This window comes from Schistocerca cancellata, chromosome 1, assembly GCF_023864275.1.
Source record: "Schistocerca cancellata isolate TAMUIC-IGC-003103 chromosome 1, iqSchCanc2.1, whole genome shotgun sequence".
Taxonomy (NCBI): Eukaryota; Metazoa; Arthropoda; class Insecta; order Orthoptera; family Acrididae; genus Schistocerca; species Schistocerca cancellata.
In genome coordinates, this window is record NC_064626.1 from 568,236,668 (window position 1) to 568,263,286 (window position 26,619).

Here is a 26,619-nt window from a genome sequence, read left to right on the forward strand (position 1 = left end):
GATTTGGGTTTGATGAGAAAGTCACAGTTTTGTCATCAACTGGCAGTGTCAACAAATGTGATGTTCTGGTACCGTAATTAATAATAATCATACATTTTTATGGCCCTTAGTTTATGCAACTTGAATTCCAGTTTAAGTCTGAAGTTTTGTGATGTCCCATGCAAAAGGGGGGGGGGGAGTTACCAGCAGGTTTTATACTTCAAAGCTGACTTTCTCCAAGGATAAATGATGATACAAGAAGGAGTTGTACAGAAGTAGTCAAAGAAGCCATCAGACATGATTCATGAACTTGTCAATTCATCCAAATTGTAATACCAAGTAATTTACAAACAATAAAAATAAAAATATAAATTAAAGTGTGCTAGATGAAGTTGAAATATAATGAAGTATAATGATTACTATGACAGAAGAAATCTTACAGTCCTACAACTTATGTAATGGTTTCCTGTGGTAATATAACAGCAGCACCCTTTTCACAGCTCACATAAAAACGAATACCACATGTAACATACAATTGCTAACAGTAGTTCTGCCATGCACCCTAGGAGCAGGGTACATGAAAAAAGGTTAGTCGCCTTACTACTGGTTCTTTATAACTAGTTATTAACTTCAGTTACAGTTGCAACTGAATAGAAAACAATATTAAGTGATGAATGTGACTGGAATAAAATAGTTATGATTACTCAATAGTTGCTGTCTGGACATTGTGTCTGTTTTTGCAAGACTCACCTTGGCAGAGTTCAGTTAGTAACAGATATTCTGTCATCCCATTGCTAGATTTTGTTTTGTCAATGCAGGCTGCTGATAAAAACTGAAGAATATTTGGATGCCCTGAAAGTTTCTTCTGAGTAAAATGTTAAGGGCAACAGGGAAGATTTTTAAACATATGGGAGATTATCATACAGCAAAGCATTGAAGTATCTAGCAAATATTAATGTCGAATACAATTTGAAACTTAGATAAGTGGACTTTACTCAGAGAGAGAGAGAGAGAGAGAGAGAGAGAGAGAGAGAGAGAGAGAGAGAGATTGCATTTATTGGAAAATACTTTGTTAAACATTGAATTCCTTCAGAAATAAAACTTAATGTTGTCCTAAATTAAAGGATACAAGTATTGTTATTTCTTGTACAATATTTCTGTTTGTATTTTCATCTGCTGCCATAAGTCTCTGCAAAAAGAAAACATTTGACATTTTGATGAAATATTCTGAAATGTTTTACTTAATAAATACATAGTTCCAAACAGAGAAAATTTAAAATGAATACATCACAAAACATGAAAATCTTTTCAGTGAAGCACTCAAATACTTCACACAAGAAGTAAATTAGGAAACAAATCTCATACAAAAATTGCTACAATGTTGTCAGTAACTGGTTTTAAAATAGTTATTTACAAAAAAATTCTTTTTCAAAAAGTTACTGTTTCAAATCAAAAAGTTGCTGCTTCAAAACTGTGTTAGTCTCATACTGCCCAGTTCCCAAAGGCTTTACGAAATAGGCTAACATTTTTTACGGTGCAGTTTAAGTGTACTTTCAATAATACAAACGACAGGAGATTTTTCATGTCATGTTTAGACAAACTTTCTATGATGTCTTTGTTTCATTTTAATGTATGTCCAAGACTCATTCCACACCACTGAAGTTTCTCCTTTTCAATGGGCTCTACGAGGCACAATGGCTGAATACACACTACAGTTGCTTAAGGGAAAGTGCCAAAGTGTTCAAACTGCAAAAACAAAGACTTATATTTGCCAGCAACAATGATAAACCATCATCTTGGTTACCATAGTGCTACCTCTCTGCTTTGCACGTTGACAGCTTGCATCATATGACAGCGCTCAGGATGGCACGATGTGACAATACGTTCAGCTGACAGGTTTACTTGTATGTGCCATATATCGCGTACACGATCAATTCGCTGTGATATTTTTTGTGTTGAAGCACCTACCTTCAGAGCATATTCTTTCCCCGTACTTGGATCCTGAGCTACGAATACAAAAGCCGATCCTCCTGCAATTTAAAAAAAAAAATATATCAGAAATGTTAATGCCCACATGAAACGTCAAACACAAGTTATTTGACAGTTGCGTTATTATATTTTCTGTCAGAGTATCATCAGGAGTCTGGACTATGGTACAGGAAAGCAATGTCTTTTGGTTTTCAATCTCTCTAACTGTACCGCCAAGAGGAAAAAAAATTTTAAGAGAAAAAATAAGATTATACATGCCTTCTGCTATGACTTTTTTCACTCGCAGCTTCACATTTCCTAATTCCACTATTTGCCCAACTAACTCATTTTCTGCTCCTACTGCATATGTACTGCTATTAAAATAACCCATTGCCGATCTGAAGAGTTCAGACATGGTTTTAAAAAAATACTTTTACTACACAACTTTCCTTAGCAGCATAACAACTCCACTCCACCAACCCCCTTAAGCGTACGGCCCCTTAAGTTCCGGTCAACAGAAAATCGAGATCTTTACTTCGATAATAACGATTGTTGGTCTGAGAAAAAGAATACGGAAATCAATCCAGTCACGTAAAAACCATAAATATCTGCTAGTTTGTCAAGTTGTTAGCTTTGTGGTTGTTGCAGACGCGTCAGTATGGTACAGGAAAGACAACAACTGTGCTAGCCAAATACTCTTTCTTGTTATGAAGCCCGGTAATCAAAATGAAATCTTTCTTCGGCTTCAATCACAGCTAAAAGCTAGTAACTTCATTCAAAATCATTAAAACGGAATATTTTCAGAATATTCTCTGCATTCGATATGCGCAAATGTTTTAAATGTTGGTAACAATCGAAGAGCGACCGAATAGACTTCTTCCATATGTTCAAAACATTAAAATGAGTGACATATCTTTAGCGATGAACTTCTTTCCGTAACACTTCGTAAACATCCACAATCCCACACACGTGCGAATTTGAAATTGATGTGTATTGTGTAATGTGAGTGTTTCGACTGATGTGTTGCTTTCCTCAGTTTTTTTAAAGTTTTGTGAACAACATGGCCAAACTATGCTTGAGTAAGTAATATACTTATATGATGTTCAGTATTTCATAGATGTTGAAATGTTGATGATACATTGTGATGTCCACTAGAAAAGACCAGCAAGCGCATTCCTGCGCGGAAGAGGTACAAAATTGAAAAGAAAGTACGAGAACATAACAGAAAACTGAGACGAGAAGCGAAGAAAAACCCTAAGAAGAGTAAGTACTTCTATATACGCTGCGAAGCATTGTTCAGTACATGGCAGTGTGTTCCTCCCTCTGTACCAGTTATTAGGGCTTTTCCCGTAACATTGAAGCATAGAGTGTTGGGAAAAGATTGTTTAGATGTCCCTATATGTGCTGTAATTAATGTAATCTTTTGCTCACGAGCCCTATGGGAGCGATATGTAGGAGGTTTTAATATATTCCTAGATCTCTCGGGTGAAACAGACTTGTGACCATTTGTGCTGCCCTTCTTGGTATACGTTAAATATCCCCTGCTAGTCCTATTTGTTACAGGCCACAAATACTTGAGCAGTATACTTGGAAGGGTCGTATGAGTGATTTGTAAACAAGATTGAGCCTCTCTGTTCATTCCACCTCAAGTTCCTACTAAGTTTACACACACACACACACACACACACACACACACACACACACACACACACACAGTGATAGCCTGATGTACAGTACAACCAAACAAAATTGAGTATGAAAGGTTACATTTATCGAGTTATGCTAAATATTTTGTTGGATACACTTATACAAGAATATTCAATGTTACCGATTGCCTGGGATATAATGTAGCCTATTGCAAAATCTTTTCTGACACGTACTATCAGTATTCCAATTGCTGTGCATTTTTAAGCAGACATAAATGCTGACTCCCTCACATAATTATTGGTAAAAATATTGGTAGCCTATTTTTACTCTTCATTATGTCATCTTTTAGACCTAATTTCAATTGTGAAGTCATTATTGGGCCCAAAGATGCCTAAAATTTTGAATTCACAGAGCTTCCCAAAATAGATCCCAATTTTATAGTGCCAAAGTACTTGATTTTCCACTTCTAAAATACTTTTTTCTGAAGGCATTCAAGATCAAACACAAACAGTGTCTTTGTCTCTTCTTCTTTGGTTCTGGAATATCTGTTGGTCAGGTTTTCCTTGGGATCCTCATTGTCACTGACTTGTGGTTATGATTCAGGTCCTGGTTCTACTTTAGGGCACAGAATGTCTTTTTATTCTTCTTTGCAGTAGTTCCTGGTGTTTTTATAAAGGTAATAGCTTTGTTGTCTTGCCATTCCTACTGGAATTATTGCACAATAAATCCAAAAATAACATGGCCTGTCAAGAGGCACCTTCTCTAAATCTCAATGGATAAATTAACACAGGTGATTAGGAGTTTGCTCACACACATTAGATTATATCCCAGTCCAAAATTGGAAAAAAAGACAAGCAGATGTGCTGTACTTTTTCAGCCTATGAAAATAATGAAATCTAAAGTCCTGTCATATCGAACAAACACCTACATCATTTGTCCTAACTTAATATGTAAGTGAAAAGGGTATGTTACATTAGGCAAATGATATAGGTGTGTGTTAGATATGACAGGGCTTTGGATTTCATTATTTTCATAGACTGAAAAAGTAAAGCTCATCTATTTTCATTTTGAACTGGAATCTTAATTTAACGTATGCGAGCAAACTCCTAATCACCTGTCTTAATTTATCCACTAGTTTGAACCTTAACCCAGATAACCCTGATGTTCTTTTGGAAGATGATATCACTCAATCTTGAAATTATTTATTTCTGTAAATAATGCACTGTCGCAGTGGGCTGTAGTGCATTTTTAAGTTGTGTCAGAAATGCACTGCCACAGTCATTTTGACACTATCCATTACGGTTACTGAGAAATTGTCTCTTGAAAACAAGGTCAGTTTTACAATGGATGAATTGGTTGATCTAGTTACTGAGGGGGTATGTATATTTTCTTCCATATTGTCTCTGTAATTCTGAAACTGTTAACGTAACATCTTAAAAGAGTAAACCATATATTTATAGGGTTATATAACAATTGAAAAGTCGTGTCAGTTGTAATTCAGTAATGTTTTGAACCATCCTTCCAGAATGGTGTCAGGGTACTATTTTATATTCATAGAAAAAGATGTTCATTGTTGGTACTTTTGGACGTTTTAGAAACAAATAATATGAAGTCACAAATACTGGTGTGGATGTAACATTACACCCTCCTCTAAATTCAAACGATGTTATAACAGACAAAGATTCGGGTGTCAAAGAAAATCCCAGTGTAGATAAATTACTAGCATGTCAGCTCAGTGCTACTGCACTTTGTGACTTGGACATAACTGCCTATCGTAATGTTGTGAAGACAGCACAAAACAATCCTTAACCTGTGATGCCATTCCAGGATCCTCCGGCAGTAAAACAGCAACAACAAACAAACAAAGCAGAAAGGCTGCCAAAGAAAGAAGTTCAAAATCTCAATAAGTATAATTGAAAAAATGGAGTAGTAGATAACCCAACAACTGAATGGCCACTAATGTGTACAGTTGACATGAAGGAAGTGCGAACACCGTTTGAATATTTCAAACAGCTTTTTAATAGTGAAGTACTTCAAATGATGGCCACTTACGCAAATCAGTATGCAGCCAAAAGAAATAGACTAAGTAATTATTCATATGGTGAGATGTTGCCGCTTATTGTGCAATACTTCTGCTAAGTGGTTATGTGACAGTATCACACAGAAAAATATACTCAGTCAGATAAAGACAGTCACAATGACCTCACAGCAAATGTCAAGTCCAGAGATCGGTGTGACTTTTTCTTTTCCAATAGGTAATTTAGAGAAATGGGGCCGTTTTGGGAAAATCCACCCATTACTGTGCGAGAGGGGTCTGGAAGCAGCTGGAAAAATAAGAGGTAACAGTGTTAAGAAATGTGCTCTATCTTTTGTAGATACACTGATAAAAGGAAAGAGGTGATCACATGAAGTTTGTTTCAACCAAGCATTAGTGATTTCCATTGTTCGTCGGAATAACAGTAATGTTCTTACTGTAGCCACTAACTTTGACAGAGTTCAATCATTGTGTTCTGTAGCAAGATTTTACAGGAAACAAAAGAAAAGGATTAGGGTGTCTCGGTCTAACCTATTAATTTCTGCAGCACTCATATGGCGGCTGTAGATTGAGCTGATCAAAATGTATCCTTGTGTAGATGCTCTGTAAGAGGGAAAAATTAGTATTTCCACATCATCGCACATTTCATAGACATTGCAGAATAAAATGCATGGGATCTTTACAAGCACAATGAAGAAGCCATAGATCACTTGACACTTTGTCTTCAAATTGTCAGTGCAACATTTGCAAGTAGCAAAAGAGTGACTGCCAACAGAGGGTGTCCGAGTAAGAAGGCAAAACAAGATTTTCGGTTTGATGGAAGGGAACATTACATTGCTGAATTACCAGTGGGTGAGGAAACAAAAAAAAGCAACAGAAATGTTGAAATTGAAACAAAAAGATTACTACAATGTGCCTAAAATGTGGTGGACCCATTCATGTTTGTTGCTAAATCTGATCATACAGTTACATAATAAAATATTTTTAAGATTATTTTGTTACTTCATTGTAGTTATTAGTTGATTTAAACCCATAACCCAAATCTATTGGTGTTTATTTGACAATAACAATACCCAAACAAGTTAACTGTTCCAAGTTTAAACTTCACAAAAAGTTATCCTATTGTTCTGATGTCCCTCTGGAAGGATGTGTGTTTTTGTAACTACTAAAAGCAATTCATACCCAAAACTGTTTTTTCTTTCTTTCTTACAATCTTACTAAAGAACAGAGATAACATATAAATCTGTTTTGCAAAATTAATGATAATTCAGGGCTATGTGCTGACAATGGAGTCTTCTTTTGTTTTATCATAGATGTCAACAAATATTTGATTTTACTTCTGTTGACCTGTAGATATTAAGAATTCGATGTTGGTAAATGAGTCTTAACTTCTAAAGAAATTTATATCCAGACATTACTTGGATCAGATGTTTTGCAAAGCCTCAAGTGTTGTACAAATGCTATATTTGTTGACTGCAGACTGCCCTCACTCTATACCTCGTTTTTCTTTTTCTGGAAGTGAAGATCTATAGTCCATTAGTGGGCTATAGATCTTCCACTTCTCAAAAGTTTTTCAGTAGTGCAGGCTGTGCAGGGGAGGCTGCCCATAGAGGATTGTGTCCCACGAGATGGGAAACTCCATCTTATTTACCTGTTATGTGTGGTTAGTGTAAAATGCTGAAAACTCAAAACAAAGGCCAGCCCTTTGTAAGTGGGAGTCTTCACGACTGTAGACTCTTGACTATGCAGGGATCACAATTTTGATGCCTTTGTTGTCACCTTTCGATATATGCCAAGGAGCATGTGTTTGTCATATATAGGTCATATGTAGTTCCTGTGGATTATGTGCAGTGGTTACTCATGCCAGGTAGGAATTGCTGTGGTAGACTGTTGGTGATAGGAGACCCCCTGTTGTGTGCAAAACTATGGGGGAGAGGGGGGGGGGGAGTCAAGTCACAATGAAGAGACTTAAACAACACCAAACTGCTGGTTGTACACTGTCATTAGTCTCACCTAAAAGATTAGGCAGTTACAATCCTAAGAAATATCCTCCCCTAACAATTTCACAGAAGGAAAACTCATTCAAGAAGCAATTGGAAAAATATACTCCCCAATGCTTGCTTTGTTTCAAATCATATGGTGAATCATCCTTTAATATAAAACCAAATTGTTCTTTGTACAGCAGTTTGAAGATAAGCGTGCTGAAACAGCCTCAGTAAATAAAATGAGAAGTGGATCAATATTAATCAAAATGTCATCTCCAAGCAATCACAGGCCCACTTCTCATGTAACAAATTTGGTTATGTCCTGATCAGAATTGCTCTCCATAACAGCTCAACATGAGGCAAGATCTAATTTTTCATTGTGACCTTAGATTAAAAACAGGCGAAGAATTACGGCCTAACTTAGAAAAATGTGGAGCCACTTTGTCCATTGTGTCCAGTGAGGTCCAAAGGCCGATAATGTGAAGTAAAACCATATGCACCACTTCTCCCACATTATACTGTACGAGCGACACAATCTGTGGAGACTGGTTGACCATTGCACAAAACACTGAATGTGGAAAACTCCTGATATTGATTAACTGTGGGGAAGCTTGTTATTCCTGCTTACTGACTTCCAATGTCGTAAAGTATATAGAATGCTTGACTGACTAATGTACTTTGCAGTTCTGAAGGAACATGAATGTTGAAAATCTGTACAAATGACTACATATCATGCTCAGTTTGCATGGTTACAACAATATAAGGGAAAGATAGATTGCTACTTGCCATAAAGATGACAGTTTCAGACAGGCACAATGAAGAGACAGTTAAACATTTAGCATTTGGCCAATTTTGGAATTAAATTCAGATATAGAATTACCAACTTACATTATGATGCTCTGATTTATCAACTGCTAACCCATTTTATCGGTTGTTTCCTGAAATTCTTTACACAGTTGTACTTTCAAACATTAAGACTGAGATTGGAACACCCAAAAAATACTGTTAGAAGATGATAATTTTTTGTAAGTTAACACCTTTGATTAAGATTACAAACAAAGGATTATGGTTCTGAATCTCCCCTCTACACTAGGGCCAAATAGGCTTGCATTCACACCACATTCCCATCAAGAAAGCCTTTCAACCTCTAGCTTGAGGACTTTGGTGTCCGTATGTGAGTAGAGCGGTATCCTCCTTGACAGATATCTCTTTGGAGGAATGCTGCCACTTGCCTGCAGGAACACCCCATGCCTCTACAATAGTCAGTGGCTGAAGGAGGCATGGTAAATGGGCTGTAGCATGGCTGGTTCACCTTCAGTTTGAGGCCCACCCAGGCATTTCCCACTTGAAACTAAAATCTCAAAAGGAAAAGAAGAGAAGAGAAGCGAAGTAAGTGAAGGGAAAGATTAAACTGGACCCAAACGTCACCTATAGAAATGATCCAAATTGAGAATAATCCTGCAACAGGTTGTATCAGTTGACATTAAATCATGAGATTTTTACCTTTTCAACTCCCCCTATCCTCTCCCCACCCGTCCCAAAAGTATGGCATATGTAAATTATTCAGTGGAGCTGCAGTGGCTACTTCCAGAAATCTTGGTGAACTTAATACACTTTCTAGCACTCCACCCAACAGCTAGAATAGTAGTGCAGGAAACTAGATTCCCAGAAGACTAGTCTTCTATTTATGGATATTGCAAAGCTTATTACAGAAATCAAGCTGAATTTTAGAGGGCATTGTGTGGAGTTTGTACGTTGATCCATGAGAACAGTAGTAGCAATCTGATTTCGTTCAGTACTTCACTGGAAGCAGTAACTGTACTCTCTAATGTAACTCATTTCTTTTTTACATAAAATTTAAGTTGCAGGTGATTTTTCTTATTAGCTCAGCCCAAATATATTACAATATGACATGAATGAAATGGATGTTATTAGAACGATAATAAAATGGAATGTACTCAACAATGCTGCTAGTGATACTGGTCTAAGGTTGCACTTGTGAGTCATTAACCTGACGCAACATTTGATGTAGCTACATTTTTTTGCTTTTTTCCAGTCACAAAACATTGTTACAAATATCACTTTTATCTCTTTCATATTATCTTGCACAAAAAGCAGTACCATGTTTCCTACACAATCAAGTGCTTAACAAACCAGTCACATGCCATTCTCAAATACTGCTGAACCAGTAATGTACAACAATAGAAATGGATAAGCTATTTATCAAGTTTTCACCAATACAGAACCACAGTCTTTTGTTAGTAATCTTAATCAAAGCTGTTAATTTACAAAAAATTATCACCTTCTAACCACATTTTTTGGGTGTTCCAATCTCAGTCTTAATGTTTGAAAGTACAACTGTATAAATAATTTCGGGAAACAACCAATGAAATGTGTTAGCAGTTGATAAATTAGAGCATCATAATGTAAATTGGTAATTATATATCTGAATTTAATTCCAAAATCGGCCAAAAGCTAAATGTTTAACTGTCTTGTCATTGTGCCTGTCTGAAACTCAACTAGTCATCTTTATGGCAAGTAGCAATCTATCTTTCCCTTGTATTGTTGATATTACAACTTGGAGTTTCCATTGTTTGGTTCTGTGCAAGTAGTTCGCACTACTGGTGAACAGAAAACAATTGGACTCGCAAGACTATGAATGAGGCTTCTATCCAATTTCTGTGTGGATTGTGGTATCAAAATCCACCTAATTTGCTAATGGCCCCTTCACTTGCGGCAACATCTGATGTGCTGCTGCTCCCCCCCCCCCCCCCCCCCCCCAATATTGGAATGAATTCAGATATAAAATTACCAGTTTCAGTATCAACTGTTATGTATTTCATTGGTGATTTTATGGAACTCTCAAACAGTCGTACTTCCACACCCTCCAGATTTTTGCCCAGATTTTTGTTATGTCATTGTTTGTTTCTGTTACTTCTCTCTCTTTCCCACACACATAAATTACAGACATACCAAGTTCTGTTCTGACGGTAACCTTTTTCCTAACAGCGGTTAAAGTATTTATAGAGGCTGTGGCCCCTACAGTCTGATCTTGCCTATATGTTGATGAGTTTGATCTTGCCTATATGTTGATTAGTTTTGCATCTATTATGGTTCTTCAAATGTAAATGTCACAGAATGTAAACTATAGGGCACACTAAGGGAAGCCGAATCTTGGACCCCTCCCCACGGTTTTCAATTTACTACTTCCAAAACAGGAGCAATGCGCTTCTGCCATCACCGAATTCTCCAGCACACCCAGATCTTTATTGCATTGTGATTTATGTTAAGTTTTAGAAACATACCACTTCCTAGGACTAATTTTGATGCTAAGGTGACAGGGCTGCTTCATATACGCCAGTTGAAACAACAATTCTAGACAAACTTTAATGCTGTATGCTGCTTCATACACATTTTTTGGGCATCTATCACTTCATTTTTTTATGACTTAATAAAACAATCATCATTGGACTTAAGTAGTCTGGACTATGGATTGGCAGCTCCATTTTTGTTATGACCTTTAGCTCCAATACAACACTGCGGGGTGAGACTTAGCTCGTGGCTTTTGGACAGACATCATAAATAGTTTCCTGTGAGAGTCAAGGATGCCCCCTTTACTGGTTTGATGCCTCCAACTATTACTTAACTACATTGTACATGTACATAGCATCAGAGATCATCTGTATCGTTATATTCTCTTCCCGGATAAAAGTACACAACCTCCACAACAATGTCCTAGGTCTTATGTTCCAATATCAGCTTGTCTACAATCCCTCCTCTCTAAATTACAATGACCATTTTGAACCCTCTCTCACGATCGTTCCCTCAAACACCTCATAAGAGGAGTCTCGGTTCAGATCTTCATGTAACTGTAGTCTTCTGGCCAAAAGACATAACAGACCCATCTGTACTACTACATTTTTTTTTTTCAGCGATGAAAGAATGACAGTATTGGGACACCATTTACACTGGTGGATCTTATGTTGATGACCTAACGAACTCTGCTTTCACACATACAGGTGGTGGTGAGCAGCATTCCCTACCACGAGAATAGTGTGTTTTTACTGTCGAACTAGTGGCCATTATGTGATTAGACACATCCACATCTGCCTACAAGAAACTTTCCTTATTTGCAGTGACACTCTGAGAAGTTTACAAGCTATTACTTACTGCTACCTGCAACACCAACACCATATCATTCATTGAAGACTTTCTCTTTGAGCTCCAAGGCACAGGGAGGATCCTTAGTGCCATTGGAATTGCAGGAAATGAACAGTCGGATAATTTGGCCAAGAATGCTACCAGCAACGATGCCCTGAATAAGGGACACCATGCCTCGATTTACAGAAGACCCTATCCCAACAACTTCTAGTGTCATGTAATAAGAAGTGTTATGCAGTAGCTGACACTATCTACATCTATATCCATACTTCTCAAGCCAACTGACGGTGTGTGGCAGAGGGTACTTTGAGTACCTCTATCGATTCTCCCTTGTATTCCGGTCTTGTATTGTTCGTGGAAAGAAAGATTGTCGGCATGCCTCTGTGTGGGCTCTAATCTCTCTGATTTTATCCTCATGGTCTCTTCGTGAGATATACGTAGGAGGGAGCAATATACTGCTTGACTCCTTGGTGTAGGTAAGTTCTCGAAACTTCAACAAAAGCCTGTACCGAGCTACTGAGCATCTCTCCTGCAAAGTCTTCCACTGGAGTTTATCTGTCATCTCCGTAACGCTTTTGTGATTACTGAATGATCCTGTAATGAAGTGTGCTGCTCTCTGCTGGATCTTCTCTATCTCTTCTATCAACCCTATCTGGTACGGATCCCACACTAGTGAGCAATATTCAAGCAGTGGGTGAACAAGTGTACTGTAACCTACTTCCTTTGTTTTCGGATTGCATTTCCTTAGGATTCTTCCAATGAATCTCAGTCTGGCATCTGCTTTACCGATGATTAATTTTAAATCACTCCTAATGCCTACTCCCAGATAATTTTTGGAATTAACTGCTTCCACTTGCTGACCTGCTATATTGTAGCTAAATGATGAGGGATCTTTCTTTCTATGTATTCGCAGCACATTACACTTGTCTACATTGAGATTCAATTGCCATTCCCTGCACCATGCGTCAAATCGTTGCAGATCCTCCTGCATTTCAGTACAATTTTCGATTGTTATAACCTCTCGATATACTACAGCATCATCCACAAAAAGCTTCAGTGAACTTCCGATTTTATCCACAAGGTCATTTATGTATATTGTGAATAGCAACGGTCCTACGACACTCCCCTGCTGCACACCTGAAATCACTCTTACTTCGGAAGACTTCTCTCCATTGAGAATGACATGCTGCGTTCTGTTATGTAGGAACTCTTCAATCCAATCACACAATTGGTCTGATAGTCCATATGCTCTTACTTTGTTCATTAAACGACTGTGTGGAACTGTATCGAACGCCTTGCGGAAGTCAAGAAACACGGCATCTACCTGGGAACCCGTGTCTGTGGCCCTCTGAGTCTCGTGGATGAATAGCATGAGCTGAATTTCACACGATCGTCTTTTTTGAAACCCATGCTGATTTCTACAGACTAGATTTCTAGTCTCCAGAAAAGTCATTATACTCAAACATAATACTTGTTCCAAAATTCTACAACTGATTGACGTTAGAGATATAGGTCTATAATTCTGCACATCTGTTCGACGTCCCTTCTTAAAAACAGGGATGACCTGTGCCCTTTTCCAATCCTTTGGAACGCTACGCTCTTCTAGAGACCTACGATACACCGCTGCAAGAAGAGGGGCAAGTTCCTTCGCGTACTCTGTGTAAATTGGAAAAAGACATTTAGTATTTCCACCTTTAGTCTGTCGTCCTCTGTTTCAGTACCATTTTGGTCACAGAGTGTCTGGACATTTTGTTTTGATCTACCTACCGCTTTGACATAGACCAAAATTTCTTAGGATTTTCTGCCAAATCAGTACATAGAACTTTACTTTCGAATTCATTGAACACCTCTCGCATAGCCCTCCTCACACTACATTTCGCTTCGCATAATTTTTGTTTGTGTGCAAGGCTTTGGCTATGTTTATGTTTGCTGTGAAGTTCCCTTTGCTTCTGTAGCAGTTTTCTAACTCGGTTGTTGTACCACTGTGGCTCTTAAGATTTTGCTTGGCACATACTCATCTAATGCATATTGTACTATTAAGCTATGTACTGTAAAAGATTGTATCCATGCAATATATCCTGCTGAGGATCTGCAGTTCTGTGCTGACTTCGCATCGGCCACACTAGACTGACACATGAATAGATCCTTAAACATGTCACTGCATCTTAATGCCGATGTAATGTCCGTTATCAGTGCTGCACATTTTAGTAGAGTGCCCTACTTTTACTGTAATGAAGCTATCGGGCTCATTATCCTCAATTTTAGCTGGTGTCATTCAAGGAGGTTACTTAGTTTTAAACTTTATTCGAAACTGCAGATTGTGTAATCTTATTTGAAGACTAGAGGATGTGGTCTTGCTGACTCTTGGGCAGAGGTGGCTAGTGAGCTGGCCTGGTTCAACCTTGTGATTGATTTATGTGTACACTTCTACATTCCTCTTTGTTGTAACATGAAGCCATGTCCGTACTGCCATTAGAACCATGTTTTTGTTGCAAAAATGATTCCTGCACTGTTTGCAACAAGTTTGAAACATTGCTTCTTGTTAAGATCTTTATCAACACTAGTGGCAACCATTTCTCGTGATGTACTTGCACTGTCTGCATCTTTCTTTTTCATTGTGTATCTAGATTGTCTGCTACGCTATTTCCAGTGACTCGAAAACTGTATTGGTATGTGGTGCTGCACTGCTAACGCTCAAAAATTGAAGCAAGTTAAGAGACATAGTGGGAAGTAATCAAACTCAACAATAAGTGGTGGGAATAACTTCCGTGTGATGAGTATGTAAGACTGCAGCTTTTTGTAACTGCACTAGGATCAGCTTTCTGTAACTTAACTAGGATCTCATCTTCCAGTTTTGAAATTCTGCTGAATATGGTAGCACCTTATACAAGGTCCGGCAGAAAAACCTCCCCTTTAAGGAAAGCTAATAAAAACAAAACCAAATAAGGTAGAACAATTTTATTTATACTAAATAAAAGTACATATTATGCCATTTTAGAAAATACTCTTATGGTCTTACTTTTTAAATAAAACATCCCTTAAATGGCTTCCTGCACTGTCGACACACTGATTGAGTCTTTCCCTGAAGTTATTCATTACTCTTTGAGTCATTTCAGGTGGAATAGCTTCAACCTCTTGTGTAATTGCTTTTTTCAGGGTTCGTAAAGATTGTGGACGTTGTTCATAAACTTTTGCTTTTAAATAGCCCCAAAGAAAGAAATCACAGGGCGTTAAGTCCGGCGATCGTGGGGGCCAGCCAATGTCTCCACGCAACGAGATCACATGTCCAGGAAACATTTCCTTCACCAATGCCAGTGACTGCCGCGCTGTGTGGGCTGTAGCACCATCTTGCTGAAACTACACGTTCTCTATTTCACCAAAAAGCTCCCTTAGTTGCGGTTGGAGAAAGTCGCGGAGCATGGCACAATAGCGTTCACTGTTGACGGTTAAATTCCTGTCATTTTCTTCGAAAAAGTAAGGACCGATCACTCCGGAATTGTAAACAGCACACCATACTGTTACTTTAGGGCTATGAAGTGGTCGTTGATGAAGTTCTTGGGGATTGTGTTCACACCAGTACACTGAAAACGGCACGTAGGCAGCTACTTAACGACGCGCCCCCCACCACTCTGCTCCTTCTACTGTCCGCTGCACGTTACTTTGTAATCGGGGAGTTTTTTATGCCGGACCCTGTATTTAAAAGGAAAACACAAATTTCTGGAAGCACTTCCAGTGAACCAAAGACCTCATTGTTTTTTTGGCAACTGGAGATTCATTGCAGACCCTTGCATGTTTACAGGGAGGTTATAATTAAACTTTCGCTGCTTGAGCCAGTGTAGACGGAAAACTATTTTCCATATGGATACCCAACTTTGCAGGAATGATATCCAGACAATATTCGCTGGAGGCTTTGCATTGTTAGTAGTGTTAGTTTCATGACTTGCCATTAGGTGCTGGTACTGGTACTGATATGGCGACATAGTGTTAAAACTCAAACATCAGTGTGCTTTATATTTGTATACACTCATGGGTCCATACAATTTGAGCAGGACTTTACTTGTAAAGCTGCTCTATCAGAACAATAACAGTAGTGCTGCCGCCCTTTGCAAATATGATGCACTAAAGGATTGTGGAGAGGTCCTATTTCTGCACTGGGGTTGAAGAAAATGATTTGGAAGTTCAAGTTAGCTGGCAATTTGGGAATTGCTCCTGGGAGGGGCCGACTGCCATTTGCACCACAAATTGTTAAAGAAGCTACTGTTGCCGTGACTGATAATGCTGAAAGTACAAGCTGTATCACAACAGCTGAACATTCCATTGTCCACCACAGTAATTCTTTCCGAAGAGTTTTTTACATCCTTGTAGCTGGAACTTGGGACATTCCACAGGCAGTTGTCTATCTTCTACGATGACAAAAATTCCAAAACATGCAGCTGTGTCCACCCCACTTCAATATCAGTAAGCAGTATCTGTGATGCTGCATGGGGTGTTGGGCTGTTTTTAGCTGATATAGTTCCCCCCCCCCCCCCCCCTCCATCTTATGGTAATTTAGCTTTCCTTTATACTTCCTTCCCACTTTTTCCATCCAAGCTAAACATACTGATGGTCATTTTGGCTGTCCTTCTCATTTCTTTTTGAGGAATATCATTGATGTGGTACTTAGTGTAGAATGTCTGATGACCTAATGCTTTGTTCCCGTAAACTCATCAGTCTAATCTAATGAATAGTTAATTTTAAGTATGCCATGAATAAGCATTAGCAATACTACATTTTTTCCACAATTTGTTGCAGTAGTTGTCCCAAAGCCTACCATGTAAAACAATTTGTTGCCCTAATCCCCTAAGTTCTCAAAATATTCTCAGTAACTATGAAAAGAATTTTGTGGAAAATAATACACAGCTGAAATCACTACTTGAACTGCCCAGTAAACATACCCAAGCTTTCTCTTCCAGTGGCATGTTTGTTGACTTTATCAGTTCACAACCAAACTATTAACTTGGAACCTAACATATACTATGGGTGACACAACTGTCATTCACATAACTTTCATTTCAGAACATAAGAAAAAATAATGAAAAGCCCTGGTAATCCCAATTTAAGCCAACATTTCCTGACTCAATGTAATTACAAATAATTTCTAGAGAATACTAAATGATGTCAATTTTGGTGTTCAGAATACATCATGTATGTCGCTGCTTCTTATTTGGCTACCAAAAACAGTCCTCCAGTTAGTTATGCAAAACACACACCTTGCCAGCTCGTTTAACATAGAAGATAAATGCCTTGGCCAACACTGCTCCTCGTCTAGAGGTTAGCCATCTATTGAATTCTGTTAATATATTCTTTCAGTTTTCTTTAGTGTTATAATCCATCTTAAGGATTTTTCGGCACCTGGATGTTAGCCTACTGAGTGCTGTTGTGCACTTGCTAACAAACCACCATTAAAACTGCATACCTGATTCAATAATACATAAGCACATATTTTGTTGACTACGGGACATATAGAATGACATCAAATACTTTCTGAAAACTGAGAGACGGATACTCTGTGAATTCAGTTGTTTCTCTGCTGCTGCTGCTGCTGCTAATGCTGCTGCTGTTATTGTCGTCATTGTCACTGTGGTTTTCAGCCTGAAGGTGGTTTGATCGATCTATCTCCTCTCAGCTGAGCATAACTGCTGCAACCTAAATCCGCATGAACCTGCTTACACAATCTAGTCTCTTTCTATGATTTTTACCCCACAGCACTTACTTCCATCATCAAATGGAATATTCCGTGATGCTTCAGGATGAATCCTATCAACTTATCCCTCCCTTTAGTTAAATTCACTTATCGACTTCTTTCCTCCCTAATTCAATTTATTATTTCTTCATTAGTTGTCCAAACTACCTGTCAGATGTACAGGAGTTTTCTGTAGCACCACATTTGGAAAAACTTTTATTGTCTTCTTGCCTGTAATGTTCACCTCCCATGTTTCAATTCTGTACAAGTCTACACTCTATAAAAATATTTTCAAGAAAGTCTTTCTCACACTTATAGTCCATTGATATCGGCTGATAAAATATTTCTCTTTTCAGAAACACCTTTCTTATTGTTGCCAGTCTGCATTTATATCCCCTTTAATGTAGCCACCATCTATTCTTTTGTTGTGTAAATAGAGAAACTAATCTGCTAGTTTTGTTATTCCATTATGTAATGCAATTTTGTCAACATTGCCTAATTAAATATGTCTACAAATCATTTCCCATATTTTACTTTTGTTGTTGTACATCTTGTAATCTCATTTTTACTCATTATCCACTCGGTTCAATTGATCTTCCAAGTCCTTTGCCATCACTGACAGAATTAAAATGTCATCAGAAATCCCTATAGTTTTAATTTCTTCTCCATGAACCGTAATACCCTCTCCGTATTTTTCTTTGTTTTTATTTACTGCTTGCTGAGTGAATTTATGTCTGCCCTTTATTAGCTGACACTTGTCATGCCAAATGCTATTTCTCATTTTTGCCACTTCATCACAAATCTATTGTGCCATGTACCACGCACAAGTCAGAAATTGCATTCTACTTTCTTACTTGGACAATATTACAAGGGAGACAGGACAACCAAGAGTACATGATGACGGCATCACCATCAAAGCGAATGGAAACTTGATAAACAAGCCGGAAGTTGAAAACATTTTGAATAATCATTTTTTAAATGTTGTAGAGAAAATAGGATCTAAATGTTCATTAGAAGAAGCAAGGCAGTTAATGGAAGAGTCCTTACCCACACCATTTGATACAATTGAAATTCCACCCACCTCTCTTTCTGAAATTAGAAAGATAATAAACTCTCTCAAGAATAAAAGCTCACATGGAATTGATGGCATTTCCAGCAGGGTAATAAAAGCTTGTTCCCAAGAAATAATTGGGATTCTTAGCCACATATGTAATAGCTCTCTGAAGCAGGGTATTTTCCCAGATAGACTGAAGTATGCCATTGTTGTACCACCGCATAAAAAAGGGGATACGTCTGATGTCAACAACTACCGCCCAATCTCTCTTCTGACTGCCTTATCCAAAATTCTTAAAAAAGTAATGTATTGTAGAGTAGCTTCATACCTTTGTAAAAATAAAGATTTAACAAAATGTCACTTTGGTTTCCAGAAGGGCTTTACACACACACACACACACACACACACACACACACACGCACACGATATAAGAGGTGCATTAAAGTTCTAAGGCCTCCGATTTTTTTTCTAATTAACTACTCACCCGAAATCGATGAAACTGGCGTTACCTCTAGACGTAATCGACCTGCAGACGTAAACATTTTTCAGAACGCTGACGCCATGATTCCATAGCAGCGGCGAAGCCTTCTTTAGGAGTCTGTTTTGACCACTGGAAAATCGCTGAGGCAATAGCAGCACCGCTGGTGAATGTGCGGCCACGGAGAGTGTCTTTCATTGTTGGAAAAAGCCAAAAGTCACTAGGAGCCAGGTCAGGTGAGTAGGGAGCATGAGGAACCACTTCAAAGTTGTTATCACGAAGAAACTGTTGCGTAACGTTAGCTCGATGTGCGGGTGCATTGTCTCGGTGAAACAGCACACATGCAGCCCTTCCCGGACGTTTTTGTTGCAGTGCAGGAAGGAATTTGCTCTTCAAAACATTTTTGTAGGATGCACCTGTTACCGTAGTGCCCTTTGGAACGCAATGGATAAAGATTACGCCCTCGCTGTCCCACAACATGGACACCATCCTTTTTTCAGCACTGGCGGTTACCTGAAATTTTTTTGGTGGTGGTGAATCTGTGTGCTTCCATTGAGCTGACTGGCGCTTTGTTTCTGGATTGAAAAATGGCATCCACGTCTCATCCATTGTCACAACCGACGAAAAGAAAGTCCCATTCATGCTGTCGTTGCTTGTCAACATTGCTTGGCAACATGCCGCACGGGCAGCCGTGTGGTCGTCCGTCAGCATTCGTGGCACCCACCTGGATGACACTTTTTGCATTTTCAGGTCGTCATGCAGGATTGTGTGCACAGAACCCACAGAAATGCCAACTCTGGAGGTGATCTGTTCAACAGCCATTCGGCGATCCCCCAAAACAATTCTCTCCACTTTCTCGATCATGTCGTCAGACCGGCTTGTGCGAGCCCGAGGTTGTTTCGGTTTGTTGTCACACGATGTTCTGCCTTCATTAAACTGTCGCACCCACGAACGCACTTTCAACACATCCATAACTCCATCACCACATGTCTCCTTCAACTGTCGATGAATTTCAATTGGTTTCACACCACGCAAATTCAGAAAACTAATGATTGCACGCTGTTCAAGTCAGGAAAACGTCGCCATTTTAAGTATTTAAAACAGATCTCATTCTCGCCGCTGGCGGTAAAATTCCATCTGCCGTATGGTGCTGCCATCTCTGGGACGTATTGACAATGAACGCGACCTCATTTTAAAACAATGCGCATGTTTCTATCTCTTTCCAGTCTGGACAAAAAAAATCGGAGGCCTTAGAACTTGAATGCACCTCGTATATATATATATATATATATATATATAAAATAGAGGGAAACTTTCCTCGTGGGAAAAGTATATCTAAAAAGAAAGATGATGAGACTTACCAAACAAAAGTGCTGGCAGGTTGATAGACACACAAACATACACACAAAATTCAAGCTTTCGCAACCAAGGTTGCCTCATCAGGAAAGAGGGAAGGAGAGGGAAAGACGAAAGGATTTGGGTTTTAATCCTTTCGTCTTTCCCTCTCCTTCGCTCTTTCCTGATGAGGCAACCGTTGGTTGCGAAAGCTTGAATTTTGTGTGTCTATTGACCTGCCAGCGCTTTTGTTTGGTAAGTCTCATCATCTTTCTTATATATATATATATATATATAATAGAAGGAAACATTCCATGAAGGAAAAATATACCTAAAAACAAAGATGTTGTGACTTACCAAATGAAAGTGCTGGCAGGTCGACAGACACACAAACGAACACAAACATACACACAAAATTAAAGCTTTCGCAACAAACTGTTGCCTCATCAGGAAAGAGGGAAGGAGAGGGAAAGACGAAAGGATGTGTGTTTTAAGGGAGAGGGTAAGGAGTCATTCCAATCCCGGGAGCGGAAAGACTTACCTTAGGGGGAAAAAAGGACAGGTATACACTCGCGCACACACACACACACATATCCATCCGCATGTACACAGACACAAGCAGACATTTGTCTGCTTACCAAACAAAAGCGCTGGCAGGTCGATAGACACACAAACAAACACAACGCTCCCGGGATTGGAATGACTCCTTACCCTCTCCCTTAAAACCCAAATCCTTTCGTCTCTCCCTCTCCTTCCCTCTTTCCTGACGAGGCAACCGTTGGTTGTGAAAGCTAGAATTTTGTGTGTATGTTTGTGTTTGTTTGTGTGTCTATCGACCTGCCAGCGCTTTTGTTTGGTAAGTCTCATCATCTTTCTTTTTAGATATATTTTTCCCACGTGGAATGTTTCCGTCTTATATATATATATATCTTTGCCTATTGGAATGACTCCTTACCCACATCCTTTCGTCTTTCCCTCTCCTTTCCTCTTTCCTGATAAAGCAACCGTTGCTTGCGAAAGCTTGAATTCTGTGTGTATGTTCGTGTTTGTTTGTGTGTCTATCAACATGCCAGCGCTTTCGTTTGGTAAGTCACATTATATATATATATATATATATATATATATATATATATATATATATATATATATATATATATATATATTCTGCTGCTGCTCTGGCTTTACGTATGTAATTTTAACATGTAATATGTTAATGCTGATTTCATATTATTCATCATTCTAGCCAAGAAAAACAAAATTATTCAAGTTCCAAACATATGCCCTTTCAAAGAAGACATATTAAAAGAAGTAGAAGCTTTGAAGAAGAAACAAGAAGAAGAAAAGCAGAGGATAAGGCAGGAGTTAAAAGAGAAAAAGAAGAAAGAAAAGGAAACAGCACAAAAATCTGCTACTTTGTCGACTCTTGTTACTGAAGCTGGAAAGAAAGAAAAAGTTCACGAGGCTTTGAACATTACAACAAATGATGATGGTGTTAAATATACCAAAGTTGATAGGTTGCAATCGTATTACAGAGAATTCAAAAAGGTAAAAATTAATCTACAGTTCTTACTTTCTATAATCATCCACTTTTTGCTGAGAATTTCTCCTTGTTTTTCCCAAAAAATAAAGCTTTCCTTGCAAGTTGTGTGGCATGTGTTTGAAAGCTTCTTATTTATTTCACAGACGAAATACCTAAAAATTATGGAGAGGTTTCTATATCTGCTCACTCTCACTCTGCTTCTGTCGCCTTTTTCCTCCTGTCCCAGTTCAAGTGTTTACAAGCCAAAGTCTTGGAAATATGAAGCGCCTTTTAAAATAAAATAAATGTTCATAGTGATGTTCTATTTCTAACATTTTCAACAGTTATTACTTAGATCATAAAACCTCTAGAGGACCATGTCACACACTACCTATACAGTTTTCAGAGTGAAATTTTCACTCTACAGCGGAGTGTGCGCTGATATGAAACTTCCTGGCAGATTAAAACTGTGTGCCAGACCGAGACTCGAGTTCGGGACCTTTGCCTTTCGCGGGCAAGTGCTCTTCCAACTGAGCTACCCAAGCACAACTCACGCCCCGTCCTCACAGCTTTAATTCTGCCAGTACCTCGTCTCCTACCTTCCAAACTTCACAGAAGCACTCCTGCGAACCATACAGAACTAGCACTCCTGGAAGAAAGGATATTGCAGAGACATGGCTTAGCCACAGCCTGGGTGTTGTTTCTAGAATGAAATTTTCACTCTACAGCGGAGTGTGTGCTGATATGAAACTTCCTGGCAGTTCTGCATGGTTCGCAGGAGAGCTTCTGTGAAGTTTGGAAGGTAGGAGACGAGGTACTGGCGGAATTAAAGCTGTGAGGACGGGGCGTGAGTCGTGCTTGGGTAGCTCAGTTGGTAGAGCACTTGCCCACGAAAGGCAAAGGTCCCAAGTTCGAGGCTCGGTCCGGCACACAGTTTTAATCTGCTAGGAAGTTTTATACACTTTTTGTTTGTTTCTCAATTGTGGAAAACTTGAAATAAGAAGTTTTCCATTAACCTGCATGATTCAACAGTTATTTAGTAGAATAGCAACATTTTGTGGTGTCATTATTTGTCCATTGCGCTGTTTTTGGAAGGAAAAAAAAATAGAAATGAATTATGAGGTAGTCCTTTAAGGGGGGACGTTGATGAAAAACACACACTATTTGAAAAATGCACCAAATCCACAGTTTTGGAGGTATGGCAATGAAATTTTGTACCATGCTTTACATGAAAGTAACACATTTACATATAAAATCCTTTGATTATATATATTCGGCTTCTTTTTTTGAATGAAATTTGAAGTTTTATTTTTAAAAAAATAATATATGTTCCTTTTTCTCAGAAAGTGTTCAAGAGATTTCTACAAAAATTTCTCTGTTTTATCTTTTTATATCTTGTAAGCTTCTCTCATTAGGTTTTTGGAATAGGTCAAATAGGAGAATTTTCGTAATTTTTTAGTTATAATTCCATAAGTACAATTTTAAATTCATGCAAAATTCCAAGCACTTTGCCCCATATCTCAGCTTGCAATCATAATTTCAAAATTTTGCTCTTGACACAACATTTATTAGGTTTACAGAAATGTGTGTGCAAAATTTCATAATTCTAGCATTCATAGAATCTTAGGAAAAGGTACATAAACTTTAAAAAACAAACTTTTCAGAAACACAATATAAAGTTCAACCTAACTTTTTTCCTTATGTCACTTCTTCAGAAGGCACCACATTTGTACTCTGGGTCGTCTTTCCCTTCAAGGCTTCTCTTCTGGTGTCTTTTTATCTATCTTCTTTCCTTTACCAGGTCTTCAACTGACTTTTCAGCTGCAGGGACACGCTGTAAATCTATTTCTCAGTATGTCTTGAGCAAAAATTTCCTATGCCCATTCTTTCTAATACCTTCATCCTCCCGACGTTCCCATCATTAAATACAATAACTGCATCATAAGTTGCAATTCTGACAACTGTAGCAGATTCAAATGTGTTTTTAGGGCATTGTTTCCATATGAGTGAATTTACAGACTCATTTGGATTTTGGGTTTTGCCTTGAACACCCTTTCTGAGAAGTGCAGGATCTGCCAGAAACCTGGAAGTGGGCTTGACAAGATCCAGGATACAATTTGGAAGCATCTCCTTGTGAATGTATGGGTTGTTATCCCTCTCAGTTTGTAGATATTTACACCAGCTAATGTGGCACAGATTATGAATAGGGTGTTCGTTCATCTATTGACAACATGTGGAAATACGTAGCCCATACTGCACTTTTCATGTCATTTACACTGGATAGGTTCTGTCTAATAGCCTTGCCATAATACACTTGGAGAGTCTATCATCTTCTTTGTGAGTCTGTTGTGTCCACCAATGCCCTTTCCATCTTCCTACTTTTTGCCCTTCATGTCACTGACAAGTTTCCTCAATCTTGAGCCCATTCTCTTCTGGATGTGACCTATGCATTCAAGTTTCTCACTTGAAAGTTCTCCATAAGGTTGGCTCTCATTCACAGACTTGAATGTACTGGAGTTACCATCCCCAAGATATTTCACATATTTGACACCACATTCCTTGACCGATCTCTTAAAGATAATTTGCATACCAGCTCCTTCCATTCCACCACTGGAACCAGAAAGTTATGTCCTTTACATTCTCCACTAAGTGCACAGTTATGGCAGAATTTGCTCATAACTTGAACATCTAGTACTTTCCCTGTGTCAATACTTATGACACTTGACACACCATATAAAGATGTATGCCCTCTTTTCATGAATTTACCATCACATGACACAACAAGATCTGTTATAACTTGACGAGAATCGTTCTCATCTAATGGGCCATTGTCTGCAATAGCTTCTACTGTAGTTGTGATCATACTGTCCTCACACACATCAGAAATTTATGTTTTCCAGTACACGGTTTATTTGTGTAAATCTCAGACATGGCACTGGCATATTCATTATTCCACACAATGAATTTCCCCCTTCTTTCCCACCTCCAATGCACCTCAGTCCATAGGTAAACCTCATATTAGCTTCATAGTAACAGTTTTTAGAGTTAGAAGTTTTGAATGAGCTGACAGCATCGCATTTTTTGCACATAATATGCAGATTTGCTGCCAAGCCTACTCCCTTACCATCATCTATAATCTGAATGTTATCACTACCACGCGTCTTACAAACACAAGAAAATTTCATTGCTGCAGTCAATAATTCAAGGTCAATTAATCTAAATCCAGTGTACCGAGATTCATCACTGTGGTATGCACCATTCACCTCACCAATTTTTCGCTTGGAGCTGCTAGGAGATGAGTTCACATTTTCAGCAGATGTTCTTACTTCGGATGTAGCCTCACGTCTTCCATTCACTAACTTATTCAAATGCAGTTTATCCAGTGTTTTGTACTCTCTTTGTGATTGTGGCATAACTGAATGAAGAAAGAATCGAACACTTGTATAAATCTCCATCAGTATCACAAAGCAAAAAAAGAATTGCTTCATCAGAAAGCTAGTTTGTTAATGTTTATAAGATATGGAACAGAGTCAAAGATGATCTATTAAACCAAAGAGTATCTATCATGGCCTTCTAGATGTATCCTGCACATGTTTGGTTGAAAGTAATACACAGAATCGTTGTTCCCTGAGCTGGTATTGGAGTGCTGCTTCAAAACGTGGATGTGGCAGGGAGGCCGCATCACACTTTTAATTAAATTTCAGGGACTTTGGATGTGATTTCAATATTGAAACTTTGGGAACTTATTCTCCATGAGTTGTACTAACAAATAAAAAATAAATCGAAAATTGGCATTTTTGGTCAGTTTCATCAAGGTCCTCCCCTTAATTCTTCAATAAGTTTATTTCCATTTTTGTTAATCGCTAAGAAATATCTTGGTAGACTGCCTGTAAAGTGGTAAATCTGTTACTGATTCTAATTACACATTATTGGACAGTTTGCATAGTGAATTAAATGAGAACAGCTCTGCATTAGCATACAAATAAACAATCTACTAGGAAAGAGCATCTGCCCAAACATTTGTATTTATATTGGCAAAAGTTCACAGTGTGCTGAGTTTTTAAATACTTTCCCACCCACTCTTTTTCTGAGATTTGATTCAAATGGCTCTGAGCACTATGGGACTTAACGTCTGCGGTCATCAGTCCCCTAGAACTTAGAACTACTTAAACCTAACTAACCTAAGGACATCACACACATCCATGCCCGGGGCAGGATTCGAACCTGCGATAGTAGCGGTCACGCGGTTCCAGACTGAAGCGCCTAGAACCACACGGCCACACCGGCCAGCGAGATTTGACCTTGTTTGACTATTTTGGTGTTTCCTAGCTTAAGGACACCTGACTCACATTCTGGAGCATGGTGTTTCAAATCCCTACCTAGCCATTTGGGTTTAAGTTTTCTGTGGTCTCTCTAAATTGTGTGAGGTAAAGTGGGGGGTTGGTTTTTTAGAAAAGAACATGGCTGATTTCTTCTTCCAATCTGGTCTTAGACTGCATCTATTAGTAGGACCATAATTGTCCTTCTGTCTTGTCGTCAAGAAATCATATATGAGGAAGAAATTTGTTGGATAAGCTGATTATCTGTGTTTTAAATGAGTGTTATGGAGAGTGGAAAACAAATTTATTTGCTGAGGGAATGAAAGAAGTGAAAATCTTGCTTGACCATACGCATACACAGTAGAAATTGTGTTGAGAGAGAAACTTTTCATGAAACCTTCTTATGATGTTTTGGTC

At 38.5% G+C, this 26,619-nt stretch overlaps 2 protein-coding genes across 4 annotated transcripts in view; one reads left to right on the forward strand and one right to left on the reverse strand.

Moving 5' to 3' along the window:
• Nucleotides 1-2,686, reverse strand: part of LOC126181449 (cyclin-G-associated kinase) — a 245,441-nt gene extending 242,755 nt beyond the window's left edge. For all 3 annotated transcript variants that reach the window (XM_049924773.1, XM_049924774.1, XM_049924772.1), the window contains exons 1-4: nucleotides 2,227-2,686; nucleotides 1,948-2,009; nucleotides 1,109-1,168; nucleotides 730-844 (exon numbers count right to left, since the gene is read on the reverse strand). In XM_049924773.1, coding sequence (XP_049780730.1) covers nucleotides 730-844; nucleotides 1,109-1,168; nucleotides 1,948-2,009; nucleotides 2,227-2,362 — 373 coding nt within the window. In that variant the 5' untranslated portion in view covers nucleotides 2,363-2,686. The remainder of the gene's footprint in view (nucleotides 1-729; nucleotides 845-1,108; nucleotides 1,169-1,947; nucleotides 2,010-2,226) is intronic.
• A 181-nt stretch (nucleotides 2,687-2,867) lies between these two features.
• The window catches only part of LOC126181485 (guanine nucleotide-binding protein-like 3 homolog), an 87,944-nt gene continuing 64,192 nt past the window's right edge, over nucleotides 2,868-26,619 (forward strand). The window contains exons 1-3 of the mRNA XM_049924775.1: nucleotides 2,868-3,026; nucleotides 3,103-3,210; nucleotides 21,608-21,909. Coding sequence (XP_049780732.1) covers nucleotides 3,008-3,026; nucleotides 3,103-3,210; nucleotides 21,608-21,909 — 429 coding nt within the window. The 5' untranslated portion in view covers nucleotides 2,868-3,007. The remainder of the gene's footprint in view (nucleotides 3,027-3,102; nucleotides 3,211-21,607; nucleotides 21,910-26,619) is intronic.